This window comes from Lycorma delicatula, chromosome 2 (genome assembly GCF_047948215.1).
Source record: "Lycorma delicatula isolate Av1 chromosome 2, ASM4794821v1, whole genome shotgun sequence".
Classification (NCBI taxonomy): domain Eukaryota; kingdom Metazoa; phylum Arthropoda; class Insecta; order Hemiptera; family Fulgoridae; genus Lycorma; species Lycorma delicatula.
The window spans coordinates 14,494,325-14,509,933 of NC_134456.1; the positions used below are offsets into that span (position 1 = coordinate 14,494,325).

At 29.9% G+C, this 15,609-nt stretch overlaps 1 protein-coding gene across 1 annotated transcript in view; it reads right to left on the reverse strand.

Moving 5' to 3' along the window:
- Tpr2 (Tetratricopeptide repeat protein 2) overlaps nucleotides 1-14,762 on the reverse strand; it is a 37,138-nt gene extending 22,376 nt beyond the window's left edge. Inside the window, exons 1-3 of the mRNA XM_075358316.1 lie at nucleotides 14,591-14,762; nucleotides 5,570-5,658; nucleotides 639-763 (exon numbers count right to left, since the gene is read on the reverse strand). Of these exons, the coding sequence (XP_075214431.1) occupies nucleotides 639-763; nucleotides 5,570-5,658; nucleotides 14,591-14,670 (294 nt within the window). The 5' untranslated portion in view covers nucleotides 14,671-14,762. The remainder of the gene's footprint in view (nucleotides 1-638; nucleotides 764-5,569; nucleotides 5,659-14,590) is intronic.
- Between the last annotated feature and the right edge of the window lie 847 nt (nucleotides 14,763-15,609).

Genomic DNA, 15,609 nt, shown 5'->3' on the forward strand with positions numbered 1-15,609 from the left:
AAGACTACACTTCAATCAACTCCTTACTTTGTCGTTCTGGTTGTCTTATGGTTCACTTTTGGTTGCTGTGAATGTTTTAATTAAACATTTTTAAGAATTTCTTAATTTCTAAATTAATATTCATCTTTATTTTCATGGCTTGCGTGATCTTCCGTATTTTGTACATTCTTTGTAAATTTACTGTCAATAAAAATTGTAACTTTATACTAACTCAAAAATCACATTTCAATATTTACTTCACTATTATATCCCACATTGAAACATTTCATAAGGAACCTTGTACTCACTTATTTGTGCTTCAATTTCCCTTCTGACAACAATCAATATCCACAATAAATTACCAACACATTCTAATATTATTAATACAATATTCCCAAATAAACAATCAACCTACTATTAAAACATGTCTATAAAGTTTTTTCATGTTAATCTTTTGTCTCTGGATTGTTAATTTGGTCTTACTAATTGATTTAGTGCCTCTGTCAACTCCTCCATGTACAAATTAAGAAGTGATGGTTTTAATTACATCGATTTTTCTATTACATCCAACCATACCTATCTTACTCTTAAAATAATAACTTTCTAAATTAAATTTTACAATTAGAACAAAAAAATCAATATGAAATAATAATACTCACTTTAATAAATTTTGGATCAAGTAAAACAGATTTCCGAGCATCTTCTAATGCTTCTTTATACTTGCCCATCATTAAATAACACGCTGCTCGGTTTCCATAATTTGCTGCTAGATCTGGAGAGAGAGCTGGAAAGAAATCAATGTATTTTAATAATCTACAAACAGAAAATAGGCAAGGTGACATACACATAAATAAAACTATGTGCACAGTCACATACTCATGCCTTTTTTTATTATGATAATTAACTTTTTAATCAAATCTCTACTTATTTAATTTAAATAGTTACTAAAGATAGTTAAAAGTCAATTTTAAATAGTTTCTAAAAATGGATAAATTTACAAGAAGTAATTTTTTTCCACTGAATGATTTAAAAACAATTTTTATAACTTTATTTATGAAAAAACTATTATTAACGAATTAAAAAGAATTCTGTGTAAAAAAAAATCCATGAAAAGATTAAAAAAATATAAATTTTTCATGTCAACAATTACAATGCAATGTGTAATAAGCTATCAACAAAGGTTCTACACAATTTTTTTAATAAGAATACTTTGAACAATAATAATATTGATTTGTAAACTATTTGACAATATCAGAGAATATATATTTTTGTGCCCATTAACCCTCTCCCAATCATTATTTCAAATATCTATATGACTGTAACCTACCTTATTAATTTGAAGAAATGTAGATTTCAGCTTGATCTACATTCACATTTATGGGGTATTCCATTTTAATTTAACAAATTTTCACAACTTTTATTGCATAACTATTTTTGATTTTGATGTATTTGGTATATGATAACTACCCACCTTATAGTGGCCAAAAAATATTTTTTTATACTTAAAAAAACTTTTTTCTTGATTAATATACTATTTTATAACTTGCAAACAGGAAAAACAGCCATTTTCATCACTTTTTCCATGAGCTACAGCATTCTTATTTTACTTTGTACAGAGTCAAAAAGGACTTTTTGGAAAGAGTAAAGATGGAACTTCATCTTAGTGTACTCAAAATTCATTTTGTCACATAATCAAATCTTGTAATGTTAACTGGAGATAAGTTTACAAATTGTTTTTTTTTCAATTTTGGGCCCAAAATAAATAATGAAGGGCTTGGGTGGCAGGCCTGTTTTTTACCTTTTAAATCTTAGGTACTAGTAGTACTTAAAAAAAACTGTTACTGAGTGTCCATCATTAAAAAAATGGCTGCCAAATCATAAGATTTTGAAAATGTCTCATTTTTGGGCCCAAAAACACCATATATGGAACAGGTGGCAAAAATCTGAAATTTTTACAGCAGTAAGAAATTTTTATGTACTTAAAACCATATAAAATTTATTTTCTTACACAAAGGAGTTGACAAGTAATGAAGCCAACAAAACCACTAAAAGAAAATTTTTATTTTAGCTGTAGGGAAACTGAGATAAGACTATTTTTATTGTACAGAACCCTTGCATTTTATAAAAACAGATTATGGAGTGTTCAGTTGGCATTCACACTGAAACAGTATGTCACAAATTGTCTTACAACAGATCTTCAGTATTGCACGATATTTTAGAGTTTACTAACAGCAAATAACATTGATATCTTTAAGAAGTGGATAAAGTGAAACAAAAAATATCAGTACTTTTCATAAAACCAAATATTTAAATAAATATTTTCATATTAATGGGAAAAGTTGCTCTGACCCATTTAGCTGTCACACGAAACCGGTTAAAGAAATCTCTTTGACACTTTCAATAAGCAATCCAAATTTAAAATTAATTCCAGGCAGAGCACTGTACAAAATGCTTAAACAAAATACAAAAACCACAAGATGATACAGAAAGCGAACCAGAATATATATAGCGAACAAGATATATTTGAGCCTTAATGTGTTAAAAGTAGAGTTGGTGAATAAAGCTTGTTCAGCACTTGGCATTTCACCCAGAAAGGTTCAAAAATTATCGAGTAACACAAAGGATCCAACTTTAAAAAATAAAGTTAGAAAAGTAGCAGTCAGTTGCCAGTAAATTAAACGATTTCTTTGATTTAAATATTTCAACAGAAGAAACCAGGTTTAGTATCACAAAATTATGCTGATTTCAGTTGGGAATATGAAGAATTAATCATTAAAATAAAGGATAAAATGAAAACAGCTCCATCAACCCATGAAAAAATTTATATTTTAATTTTATTACCGAGCAGCTGCAGCATTCAAAATAAGATTAGTGTAAGTCAGTATTTAGCACGTCAATCCAAACAATTAGTTAAAACAAAGTGGAATTTTGCCACAAATTGGCAAAAAGAAACTCAGTCATGTAAGTGATGAAAATGTTATATAATGTGTCCAAGATTTTAATCTGAATGATGCTAGGCAAGGATTGTATCTCTGTAAGACAAGCTGACGCGAAGAAAAATATTTTAAAAAAAGGCTTATTATCTTATGTAACTTAAAACAATTGTACACACCCATCAAAGAAAAACATAATTAAAATTTTTTTAATTTGCTTATTTAAGAACTAAATTTTATGTTCTGGCTGTTGGATCAGGTACTCATCCTTTTTGCGTGCGCGCGTGTATCACCCACCAAAATATAAAACTCATGCTGTCACAGTGCAAAAAATGTCCAGACACTAATGAAGTGCTCACATTATTGCAAGAGAGCTGGGATGATTTTGATTCTGAGATTATCTTCAAACAGTGGGTTTCTGTTAACTGTTGTGAGCTAACTACTCAAATTCTTCCATTTCAAGAGTACTTATAAAAACTTACTGAAAATTTAAATAATCTAAAAAGGCATAATTTTGTTCTAAGAAACAAGTTGTTCTCTCAACATTAAAAAGGAAAACTTGTTGGAGTATGAATGTATTGAAATGGGAGACTTCTCTCAAAATTCTCCTTTTGTGATACAAGATGAAGTCCAGTCATATCACTGCTCAAAAATGTATGCAACAGTACATCCATTTCTCATACATTTTAAAAACGAAGGAAAAATTACAAAGCCAAAGCTACTGTGTGATTACTGAGTACTTGAACCACAATACCTACATCATTCTCCTGCTTCCAAAAGTATGTTATAAATAAAATAAAAACACTGTTTCCACAAGTTAATTTTTTTTTTCTCTGATGGCTCCTCAACCCAGTATAAAAACAAAAAAAAATTGATAAATTTGTACTACCATCAAGAAAGAAGATTTTGAAATTGCAGCTGAATAGTATTTTTTTGCCTCATACCATGGATACAGACCATGTGATGGTATTGATGGAACTGTGACTAAAGCAAGTCTTCAAAGGGCAGTTAACAATCAAATTGTTACACCTTAAGAAATATATTTTCTGCTCTAACAAAAATGTTCAAGAGACTGAAGAATACCTCAGTTCTCATTATCAGGTAATCACAACAGTCCCAGAAACAAGAATCTTTCACAGAATGTTCCAACAAGTCAGAAATGTATTCTGGAAGTCCGGGCAACCTCTGAATCCGAAACATTTACGTTAGTATCAGTACACAACCAAACTTAGTGTTTCTGGTGTAAATACGTAAATGTAGCCAAAATGTAAATATTATGTCTGCTGCATATACGATGGCAAGTGGGGGTTAGGCGAAGTCATTGAAGTCGGAATACATGAAAATGAAGAGGGATAGCAAATACACGTTTTTTATCTGCAGGGTCCTGGTACTTCATTCTTGTCCTGGCACATCAAAAGAATGTGCTTGTCATATATTAACTGAAGAATTGGATATGCATAAGCTATCCAATTAACGAGTGTTGGGTGCAGCATTTGCTCACTTTGGACCAAAAACACATTCGAAAGAGCATTTCGAAGGCCCTGCTGGAGGAGTTTAAGCAAAACAAGTCAGATTTTTTGTGTCAATTCATAACTATAGATGAAACGTAGATCCACCACTACACCCCTCTCTCTTTTTCTGTTTAGCCTCTGGTAACTACCGTTTAGATAATTCTTCAGAGGATGATATGTATGAGTGTAAATGAAGTGTAGTCTTGTACATTCTCAGTTCAACCATTCCTGAGATGTGTGGTTAATTGAAACCCAACCACCAAAGAACACCGGTATCCACAATCTAGTATTCAAATCCATGTAAAAATAAATGGCTTTACTAGGACTTCAACGCTGTAACTCTCAACTTTCCAAATCAGCTGATTTGGGAAGACGCGTTAACCACTAGACCAATGGGTTACCACTACACCCCCTGAGACAAAACATCAGTCAAAACAGTGGACTGCAAAGGATGAACCTGCTCTGAGAAAGGTGAAGACGATTCAATCAGCCAGGAAGGTTATGGCAACTGTTTTTTGGAATAGTAGCAGAATTTTGTTTATTGATTTTCTTCAAAAAGGAGAACAAAAATGGGACAGTATTACGCATCAATACTTGACATGCTGAAGGCAGAAATTTCAAAAACGACCACATTTGAAGAAGAAGGTGCTTTTCCATTAGGACAATGCGCCCGCTCACACTTTGATGATCATCATGGCTAAAATTCATGAACTGCACTTTTAACTGGTTAACCATTCATATATTCACCAGATCTGGCTCCAAGCGACTTTGTCTTGTTTCTAAACTTTAAAGTTTCGCTTGGAGGAAACAAATTTTCATCAGACAAGGAGGTTATTGCAGATGTAAACGCCTATTTTGCAGAGAAAGATGCAAGCTACTATTTGGAAGGGTTAAAGATGTTAGAGCATTGCTGGAAAAAGTGAATCAACTTGAAAGGAGACTTTGTTGAAAAATAAAACTACATTTGTCAGAAAAAATACATCTTTCTATGTTAGGCTCAAAACCTTTCTGACAACCCTCATAATTGCTGGATTCAAAATTTAATACAGGATATCAATAAACTAATGCTTTAGCTATACTATTTCTATAAATCGTACCTTAAACCGGCGCTTAAAAATAATTAGAAAAACAGAAAGATATACTTACTGATAGCTTCTGTGTAACATGTTAGTGCTTTGCCATATTGTTTTGCTTTATAATGTGTGTTTCCAAGCTCTTTTTTAGTTTCTGCCAATCTGAAAAAAATTATAACAAATGCATAATTACAAAATATTAATTAAAATGAATAAATAAATAAGAATTTGCAAAATCCACAAAATACAACCCAACTAATTCTAGAAAAAATAAATGATGCGCACTCATATTGCAACAATGAACTACATCAACATTTTCATTATTAATTATTAGTGCCATTCAATTTTTCTTTACTTATAAAACAATAACTACAGATAAGTGATGACAGTAACAATAACAATGCTCAGTGGTTTAAAGGGTTTAGATAATTAGCTATCAAAAACATCACAATGACACATGTTGGTATACTCATACAACCCCCTACTTCGGTACAGGGTCATAAATTTATGTACATGCATACTTAAGAGAAATTAATTTTTTATTAATAAAAGAATGTAAATTAATACAAAACAATAAAGGAATGTAAACAAATTTATACAACTTGTCAGCTAAAAGCATATTATTTTATATGCTTTCAACTAAAAAAAACTAAAGTTAATCCACGCAAGTTAATTACAACTAATACGTGTGCAAATATGTATGTGTGTGTATGTAAAAATATGTGCACACGGACACAGGGGGTGTAAAATACTGTTGTTATATTTTTCTCTTCAAATATCAAATAACAAAAAACAGATGCTTTCTTAGGATACAGTTCTGTATTATTCATTAAATTTTAAAAGTGTAAACACACGGATGTGTAGCAGTTCTACCTGAGGTGTCTAAAGTAGTACTGGCATTGCTCATCATAATATAGTGAAGGGAATAATGTACTGCAACAGAACATCATAGGTAGAAAGAAAGAAGACATTTGTTAATTTTGCATTCTTTGTTTTCACATTTTATTAAGTATATTTTTTCAAAACCCATTATTTTCTGTGCAGTATAAACAATAATTGTCAATGATCACCATCAGCTTTTTTAAGCTGTTCTCATTCATGCTTACTTTGTAATGCCTAAACAGAGATCTAACTACATATTACAACACAGTGGCTTTAAAAAGTCAAAATAAATGGATATTAATGAATTTTTTTCAATTTAAATAACTGAAGAAAACCCAGAAATTTTACGTCCAGAAATTCAAATTTATATCTTTACAGGATGATGTCTGCCCTTAACAATTACAATTTATTTATTTGCAGATTAAACCATCCTCTGAATATAATAAAAATAAAACTTAGAAATACATAATGAAATAGAGCTTCACAATAAAGCACGACTACAAAGAAAGTAATCAATAAAAGAACAATAAAATGAAAAGGTATAATAGAATACAAAATAAAATACTAATGCAAAATTAAGATAATTGATTTTTCATTAAGTTTTTTACCAGAATTAACTAAAGAAAAAAAACATCATTACACAAAAAGAAAAAAAACATCATTATCTGCTAGCTAGTTAAAGAATTATAGAATTAATAAGAATTATTTCAAGTTAATTATTGTTATAGAATTCAGTTCATTCAAAAGTTTATTTACATGTGAATGTTTGCCTACAGTTTGTTTATAAGTGAACATTTACAGAATAATCTTTGTTCAAAAGTCTGTTGTTTCTTACACTTCTAGACAAAATAAAATCAATACCCAGTTATTTAATATTTTGAATAATAATTAGATACCATCCATCAAACATCCACGTTCATAAGACAGTTCATATTAAAGATTAATAGCAAGTCTTCATTCCTGTTAATATTCTAAAATCTTAAGTTCCATTAGACCTTCTCAACCATCTGAATGTTTCATTTAGAGAACAGTGACCGTAAACCTTAAATGCATTCTTCAATAATAGAGCACAAAAGTGTTAAATACGGCTAGCAACTGTTTAATTCATCTACCTTTAATATAGTAACTGAAAACAGTAAACCTTTCTCTACTAAGAGTCATAACATGATACCTCCTAATATTAAATACAATTTATTTCACACCACTCAATATACCTAATTAAATACCATTGTAAAATTTCAAAATCAGAACTTTTCTTAATAAGCATTAGGCATTCTATGTCACTGGGAAAGAGATCTTTGAATAAAATATGTTGCATACATCACTGATAAATATTAAAAGTAGAAGAGAGAGATATACTGCAAGAACAACCAGAAGACAAAGCCAAACCCACCGGGTTGGTCTAGCGGTTAACGCGTCTTCCCAAATCAGCTGATTTGGAAGTCGAGAGTTACAGCGTTCAAGTCCTAGTAAAGCCAGTTATTTTTACAAGGATTTGAATACTAGATCGTGGATTCCGGTGTTCTTTGGCGGTTGGGTTTCAATTAACCACACATCTCAGGAACGGTCGAACTGAGAATGTACAAGACTACACTTCATTTACACTCTTACATATCATCCTCTGAAGAATTATCTAAACGATAGTTACCGGAGGCTAAACAGGAAAAAAAGAGAAGACAAAGCCAAAAATTTAGAAGAGCAAATTATATTTTTTCAGATGAAGATCTATCTTCAAGATTCAGAATGAGTCCGGAAATTCTCAAACTAAACAGAGAACCAACAATATCTACAACTTTTGACAATAAGCAGCTGCATATTTACAACAAAATTTTTTTCTAGATCAGTTTAAATAAATCAATCTGAATCTTTTTCAAAGTAATTGATTATAAATCATTCATGACAATAGTTAGAAGAGAGTGTTTTATTAAAAATCATGCTGAATGTGTCTGCTCTTCTCTGGACTAACCATACCATATACTACAAAATCAATAACTTCAGATATTTGAACAATTACAGTAACATAACAATTGTTAATATCTTTCTTATCATCATTCATATTTTTTTATCATCTATCAATTTTTTTTTATTTTTTTTTTTTAAGCAGCATTTTAAAATGAATATTGAAAATCACAAGTAGTAAAATGAGCATTTTGGCAATTATTTTTTAATAATAAAGGAAGAATACAATCTAGGTTGTAGATAAACTACTTCTTAGCTTTTGAACTTTATGAATATACCAAACACATAAAACAGTAATGAACAAATGTTAATATCAAATTTGTAACCAGCATTAGTATAATTCGGTTTATCTTTAGTATACATAAAAACCGTAACAACTTATACTTTATTAGAAGCTAAATCAAACCCAAACCCCACAAACCTAACTTTATATACCCCACAACTTTTGTTATAACAGTAACTTGGGTTATAAGTTATAACAGAATCAAGAAACGGGAAGAAAATAAAAATTTCTTTTAAAATAGGAAGAAGAAAATTAAAATAATAACTTTCAAAGATGTACATTAAAAAAGATTTTAAACAAATTTCATATATAGTGGAAATCACTTCTAACATTAAAAACGTTTAAGTTGGCAGTTCTAAAATGATTTTATAGTGATTTTAGAAGTAAACTGCACGCAGGCAAAATTACAGAAAATTCTTAGTATAGATTTTGTTGGAAAGACTTGTTGGAAAAAATTATCTAGTTAAGAGTAAATTATTTAAAACAAATGAAAATTTACAGATGGAGAGAAAATTCATTTTTAGGCGAGTCATATATTCAAGTCAATGCACATCAATAGTTTTGATGGATTTGATGATTATTAATGGCTGTAAGAAACTGATACATAAACAAAAGAATCAAAGCCGATGTTGGTGCAAACTGGCAGTATTGCAGGAGAAAATACAAATGAACTTACACATTTTAAATTGGGCCTAAACAGAAGAAAAAACTACCAAAAGAAAAAGAATGCTGGGAGCAACAAAAATCATCTCATCCTCTAAAGTAATACCTAACGGTGGTCCCGGAAGTTAAAAAAAAAAAAGTTTACAATATCTGTGTTTTATCAGTTTATAAGCAATCCATTTATTCTTCATATAATATTTTCATTTATGCAAAAGTGTTTCAATACCGACGGTCTCTTCTAATGAAAGGTTATGCCACACTGTGAAGTCTCTAAATACAGGGTGTATCGATAACTTGGTAAACAAAAAAAGTTTATAAAATCATCTTTCTTCAACATGGAAAAAATAATTCGTAAACTTAAATGAAGAAAAACCAAGTAACAACAATTGGAAAATGACTCTAGAAAGAGAAAGGAAGTTAATAAAATGGTATGTACAGTAAGTTTTTTACTAGTAAAACAAGCTTCCATGTGCCTGGAAGTAAATTACACATATTGTATTTTCTCCAGATTATTAAAATGTCTGAACTTCAAAATGTATTTTATAATTCAATTCATAATTTATAGGAAATTTTGCTTAAAAACAATAAACAAACAAATGTCCACCTGATAATAAGAAGCATCCAACAGCGAAGGAATGTTATTAAGGGTCTGCGGTTAATAGGGGAATATGAATCCCCAGTATCCTTTCATTCCATTCCAATCACACTATTGCTGAAACCTAGTAATCTATTATTTCATCACAAAATTACATGCTTTAATATGTGCCTCTGTCATAAACTGCTTGTTACAGTTATGTTGTACTGTTGGACTGGTATTTACAGTTTTGTTTACAAATGGAAGTGTTAATTATTATACAGAAGGTACTAAGAAAGTTTTGCAATTTTTATTTTTACAATAAAAACTTTATTTTTTATAATTTATCAAAATAATCTCTACCACACTTTACACATTTCTTCACCTTCAAAACCAGTCTTCAAAGAAACCCTGTCATATTTCATCAGAGATCTGGGCACACTCATCGTCCTAAGCCCTTAGATCATAATCGCTCGTAAAACTCCTCTTTCAGTGTTCTTCACTTGGGGGTGCAATACCAAGTCACATGGAGTGAGGTCAAAATTGTAGGAAGGGGGCTTTAACAGTTTTCTCCAGTGCTGGCCAAATACTTAAAAGAAAATTTTGGAGCAGTGTGCTGGAGCATTATTGTGGTCAAAAAACTGTTACATCCATTTTAGAGTTTGGCCGCACCGTTGTTTGGAAGCTCGAGAGCTTCAACAACTTTAGACAGGCATACCACTTCCTTGTAACTGTCTTCTGAGTCTCCAACACAACTCTCTCTAAAACTCCTCACACTAAAAAATACGGCCCATTCTCTTCTTCACTGATCTGCATTTTCAAACAGCAATGGGGTTTTCTCATCTTCAAACACTCACACTTTGTTGCCTTGGTCAGGTCTTCATAATACTACAGCCGAGGTTTTTATCACATATCACAATACTGTTGATATAAGTAAATTTCCCATTTTCAGACTTTTTCAGCATTTCACAGCACATGAGACACAATTTGCCATCTGATCATTGGTCAAGTTACATGGTAATCAAGGGTACAGAGCTTTCAACTTGAAGCTGATCTCACAGATGTCCAAGGACACCTCTATTTGGTGGTCACATACCTGTCTCTCTCAAACATTTTTCATACTGCAGCAATGTTTCAAACAGACACTGACAAAAACGTCTTCAGAGGTCAAAATTTCCTCTTTCAAACTCTCATTACCATCTATCTACATATTGTTGAAAGATGAGAACAAACCTCTCCAACAATAGGAACAATTTCCTCTAAATACTGATAAACACTTAATCCACATGCAAGATTGCCCTTTATTCAGTTTTTGAATATAAAAAACATCACTACCTCTTTTCATTAACACAGCTATAAAGCAAAATGACAATGAAACAGTGAAAGGAGTGGCTACAATGTAAGTCGGGATTTGTCTAAACACACACTAACTTGTAACTCCCCTACAATGAACCGTAGAGATATTTCAAAACTTTCTTGTGCGTTTTGTATTTGTAACAGTAGTTTGTTGATTTTTGTCATGTTTAAGAAATATTGTTATACTTTCACTATAATTGAATAAAAACTACACTGATGTAATATAATGAGCAAAAGTGATTTAACAGAGAAGCCTAAAAAATAAAATTAATGCTTGAAAAGTCAGTATTAATCAGGAAGTCACCTGTGTTGTAATATATATAATGATGAATTTCAACTGCATACAAAGAGAAAATTAATATAGAAGAGCATATCTAGAATGAAAACATATAAAAGGGTATTGGATTTGTCTCTTAGCATAAATGAGTATCATATCATGTCATTTTTAATGATGTTATGAAGGAAGCATTTGAATATCACTCAGGAGTCTAATAATTCAAATTCAAATCTACAGACTGCACATACAAGTTAATTAAACATGTTTTCATTTGGAAAAATGAAGATCAAACCAGTATGACATTACTTCTCCAATTACCTTCAACTGTTAACTGAACTTCATAGTTAATTTTATAACTGTTATAACTCTAAGTGTTGATCCATCAAAAAGAAAAGAATCAAAATTAGTTAATTGTAAAATAATTTACAACATATTCTTCAACCTGGTATTAAACAATCCAATTTTGAAGAACTTTCACTATTTCAAAAGTAAAATGTTGGAATATATATTAGTTAATCCGGTTTGCTCAATCTTTATCTATAATTTTCCACCCACAAAAAGAATATTTTCTATGAAGGATAACACTTGGTTAACTGAATACAATTGTCATGTAGCTTTTCTCCAAGAGTATTAGCTAAAAGGATTTGCTTAATTTAAAAAGAAATTATAATTACAATTATGCTGATTTTTTCAACAAACAAATGTAAAAAAAGTATACAAATACTATGAAGAAAGTTTTGTCATAAGAAAAACATACATGAAACAAGAACAAATCAGACAAATTTAAACCAAACAAACAAAATGATGGTCAACCATAAACAGGACTCCAGCTAACAGAAGGAAAACAAATAATTTGAATGTAATCACATGATGTGATAACATGGATTACACGCTACAGAATGGTATTAAATAAAACTATAAGAACTAATTCATCAAACAATACAAGCTTAGAAAAAAATATAAATAATACTAATTCTTTAAAAAAACTTACTACTCATCCTTACTTAGCTAATCAGACATCTGTTTGAAATGTTTCAGGATTTTCCCAAAATTTGCTCATGAAATTTATGGCAAGCCTTGGTAAAAGGTACTTCAAAATAGCTTCTACATATCACATTATTTAGAAAAAAAATGTGATATTATTTACTCATAATATAACACATCAATTACATTTATCTAACTCAAATAAAAATTTTAAAATAGAAATTTTAATTAGTTTTGTTTACTGTCAATTTTTATGACTACATTTCTATATATACAATAAAATATTCAGCCTCCGCAAGACGCAGAATTAAGAGATATAATTAGAGATTTCTCTAATTCTGTGCTTTTGAAAGAATATTATATTGTGAATATAGATATTTACATACAGAGGGGAAATTGACTAGAGAAAGTTTACCCTAAATAAATTAATAATTGCATTTCCCTATAACACTTAATTCATTTAATCTTGTAAATGAAACATTTCATCAGAAAAATTACAGCAACTGCCTACTTAATCTAAAATGTTTAAAGGGAATAATAAAAAAAAAATAGGAAAAAACATCTAGGCATGATATACACATGATTATTCAATCTGACCAACATAAGGCTAGTACAATATGCTGATAGTATGCAATTAAAACCCAAACCCAGAATATAAATTTTTAATATATAGGTCTATTCAAAATAACTATACTATTGTAATTAGTGAAGGTTTTCAATGAATTGAATAAAGTTGTTACAAGTTTTATGCATTATTTCTTTCAATACCTTGGGTGGATACCCTACATGTTAAGTCAACTTGAGCCATTATAAGAGTTGAAAGAATTAGTATTCAGAATAACATTCAATGGAGAAAACTGAATTTTCAGGTATACAGTACATAAAACCCAAGCAGTTTAGCATTAATGTAGAAACAAATTTAATGTAATACAAGTATTGACATAACTGTCCACATGGTTAACCTCATTTACAGAAGACAGACAGAAGATAAACACACATTCATACAGCACAAAAAGTGAAAGAGAAAGAAAGACTGAATATATATACACATAAAACAGTTTAGTGATACAGATTACTTTTCTCCAGGTCATAACATAATCCCATTTTAGAGCTTAAACAAATATTTGACAAATTTTACAGTATTAAAAATGTAAAAGATTATAGATAAATAAATGTAATGTATGTATGAAACAAGTTAAACTTTACTACATGTTCACCTTATAACTACATATTGCACAACCATGTTTAAACAAAAATTTAAAAAAAACAGACATTTAATAATACATTATCCATTACTGAAGAATCCACCATTAAAACATTTTCTGCAAGAATAAAAATGTACAAAAAAATAATATATATACACAACTACTTCTGGAACTCTTGCAACCAAAAGAAATTCTGATTGCATTTGATTTTAAAAAAATGAATTTAAATACATGTGGAAGAATTGTCTATAACTAAATACTACATCTCCAAAAAGATATGCAATAAAAACTAGAATCAATTGTTCCACTGCATATGTAACAAAACATGCAAAGAAGTTTCATGATGATATGATATAAAAATTCATGCTTTAACCTATGAAATCAACGATTATTTCAACATCATTGATCTGGAGTGAAATTTAGGAAATAAATAAATCAAAAGATATAACTACACATAAAAGATCTGGCTTAATAAGTGAATAAAACAAATTTAAATAAATAATATGGCAGAGAAGTACTACTGTATAACACAATATTAGATAAACTAAATAAATGAAAAAATAAAATAAACTAAGTAAATAAATGAAAAGTTAATAAACTTAACTAATTAAATGAACAACTATATTTAATTAAACAACAGGTGCGTAAATAACACATTACGAAACTATTAAACAAAGCGAAAGTGAATAAAACAAGTACTCCATGATAAGATTACGCATGACGACGATAACTAGGTACACAATATGAAACTAAAAGTCGAAAACAAAAATCGTATCAGCAAAATAAAATCTAAATATTAAACTTATGATTTATTCGAAGAGAAAAATTCAATTTTAACAAGACATACAGATTCCAGGTTACTATGAAAAATAAATACTAACATTGTTAAAATCTCATTAAAAAAAACTTACTTCTCAGAACTTTCAATGACCGTAGGATCATTATCATCCATTTCAACATCTAAATTAATTGTTTCTATCGGTACAGCCATTTTGATTAAACGTTAATCTTAAATTTAGAATATTTCGGTACAAATCGACACCCTCACGTACTTCACCACCCGAGGCAAAGACAAATAAATGGAAGAAACACTGTGACCACTACACGCTCACAAATATTGTCGAATATTCAGCAAAGAGTAAATGTTATATCTCGCAATAAGAGTTCGACAAAAAATGATTACAAAAATTTTAAATTGTCAATATCTGGGACAATATTTGATTGGTAGTTTTGAGAAGCTAAAAAAATCCTCTTAATTTTAAGGTAATTATATAACATATGATGAAGTGTTGATATTTTTATCCCATATAAAATAAATTTTCCTGTGAATTTTGACCATAAATTGACCATAAACCTTTGTAAATTAGAACTTATTCTACCGTCCACCACTAATAGCCAGTCATAGCGTATCACGCTTTCAACACCCAATGATTTCCTTTCAAGCATAAATAGGAAACATGTCTGACAGACCACATGGTTAATTTCTTATTTATTTTTATTTTTTTTGTCATGTAGAGATATTACTAGCGCACTATTTCCTCTTTATTAACTTTTATCAGGTTAATTTCCAGTGGAAACTATTTTTCGTTCTTTGTAAATATAATACAGAATGTAAATTACATATTCCCCACAATGGATGTGTTCAGTGAACAAACCTGCTCCGGCGATCGCCCCAAGGAATCTAAAACCTTCTATACTGTTAAAGTAATTAAATTTGATAGGATTATCATTCGGCTCCGAAGAAGAGATTGGCGGTTTAATAGACATGCGTGCATTTGCATGTATATACGCAGAACAGTTCCTCAAGTATAGTTTATTGCACCACTAAATATTTAGACGAACAGAATCTGTTCGAAGATTGAGGAACTAGAAGTGGCAAAGACAACTAAAAATGTTTGAAGTTTTTTAAATTTATTTTACAGTTTGATTC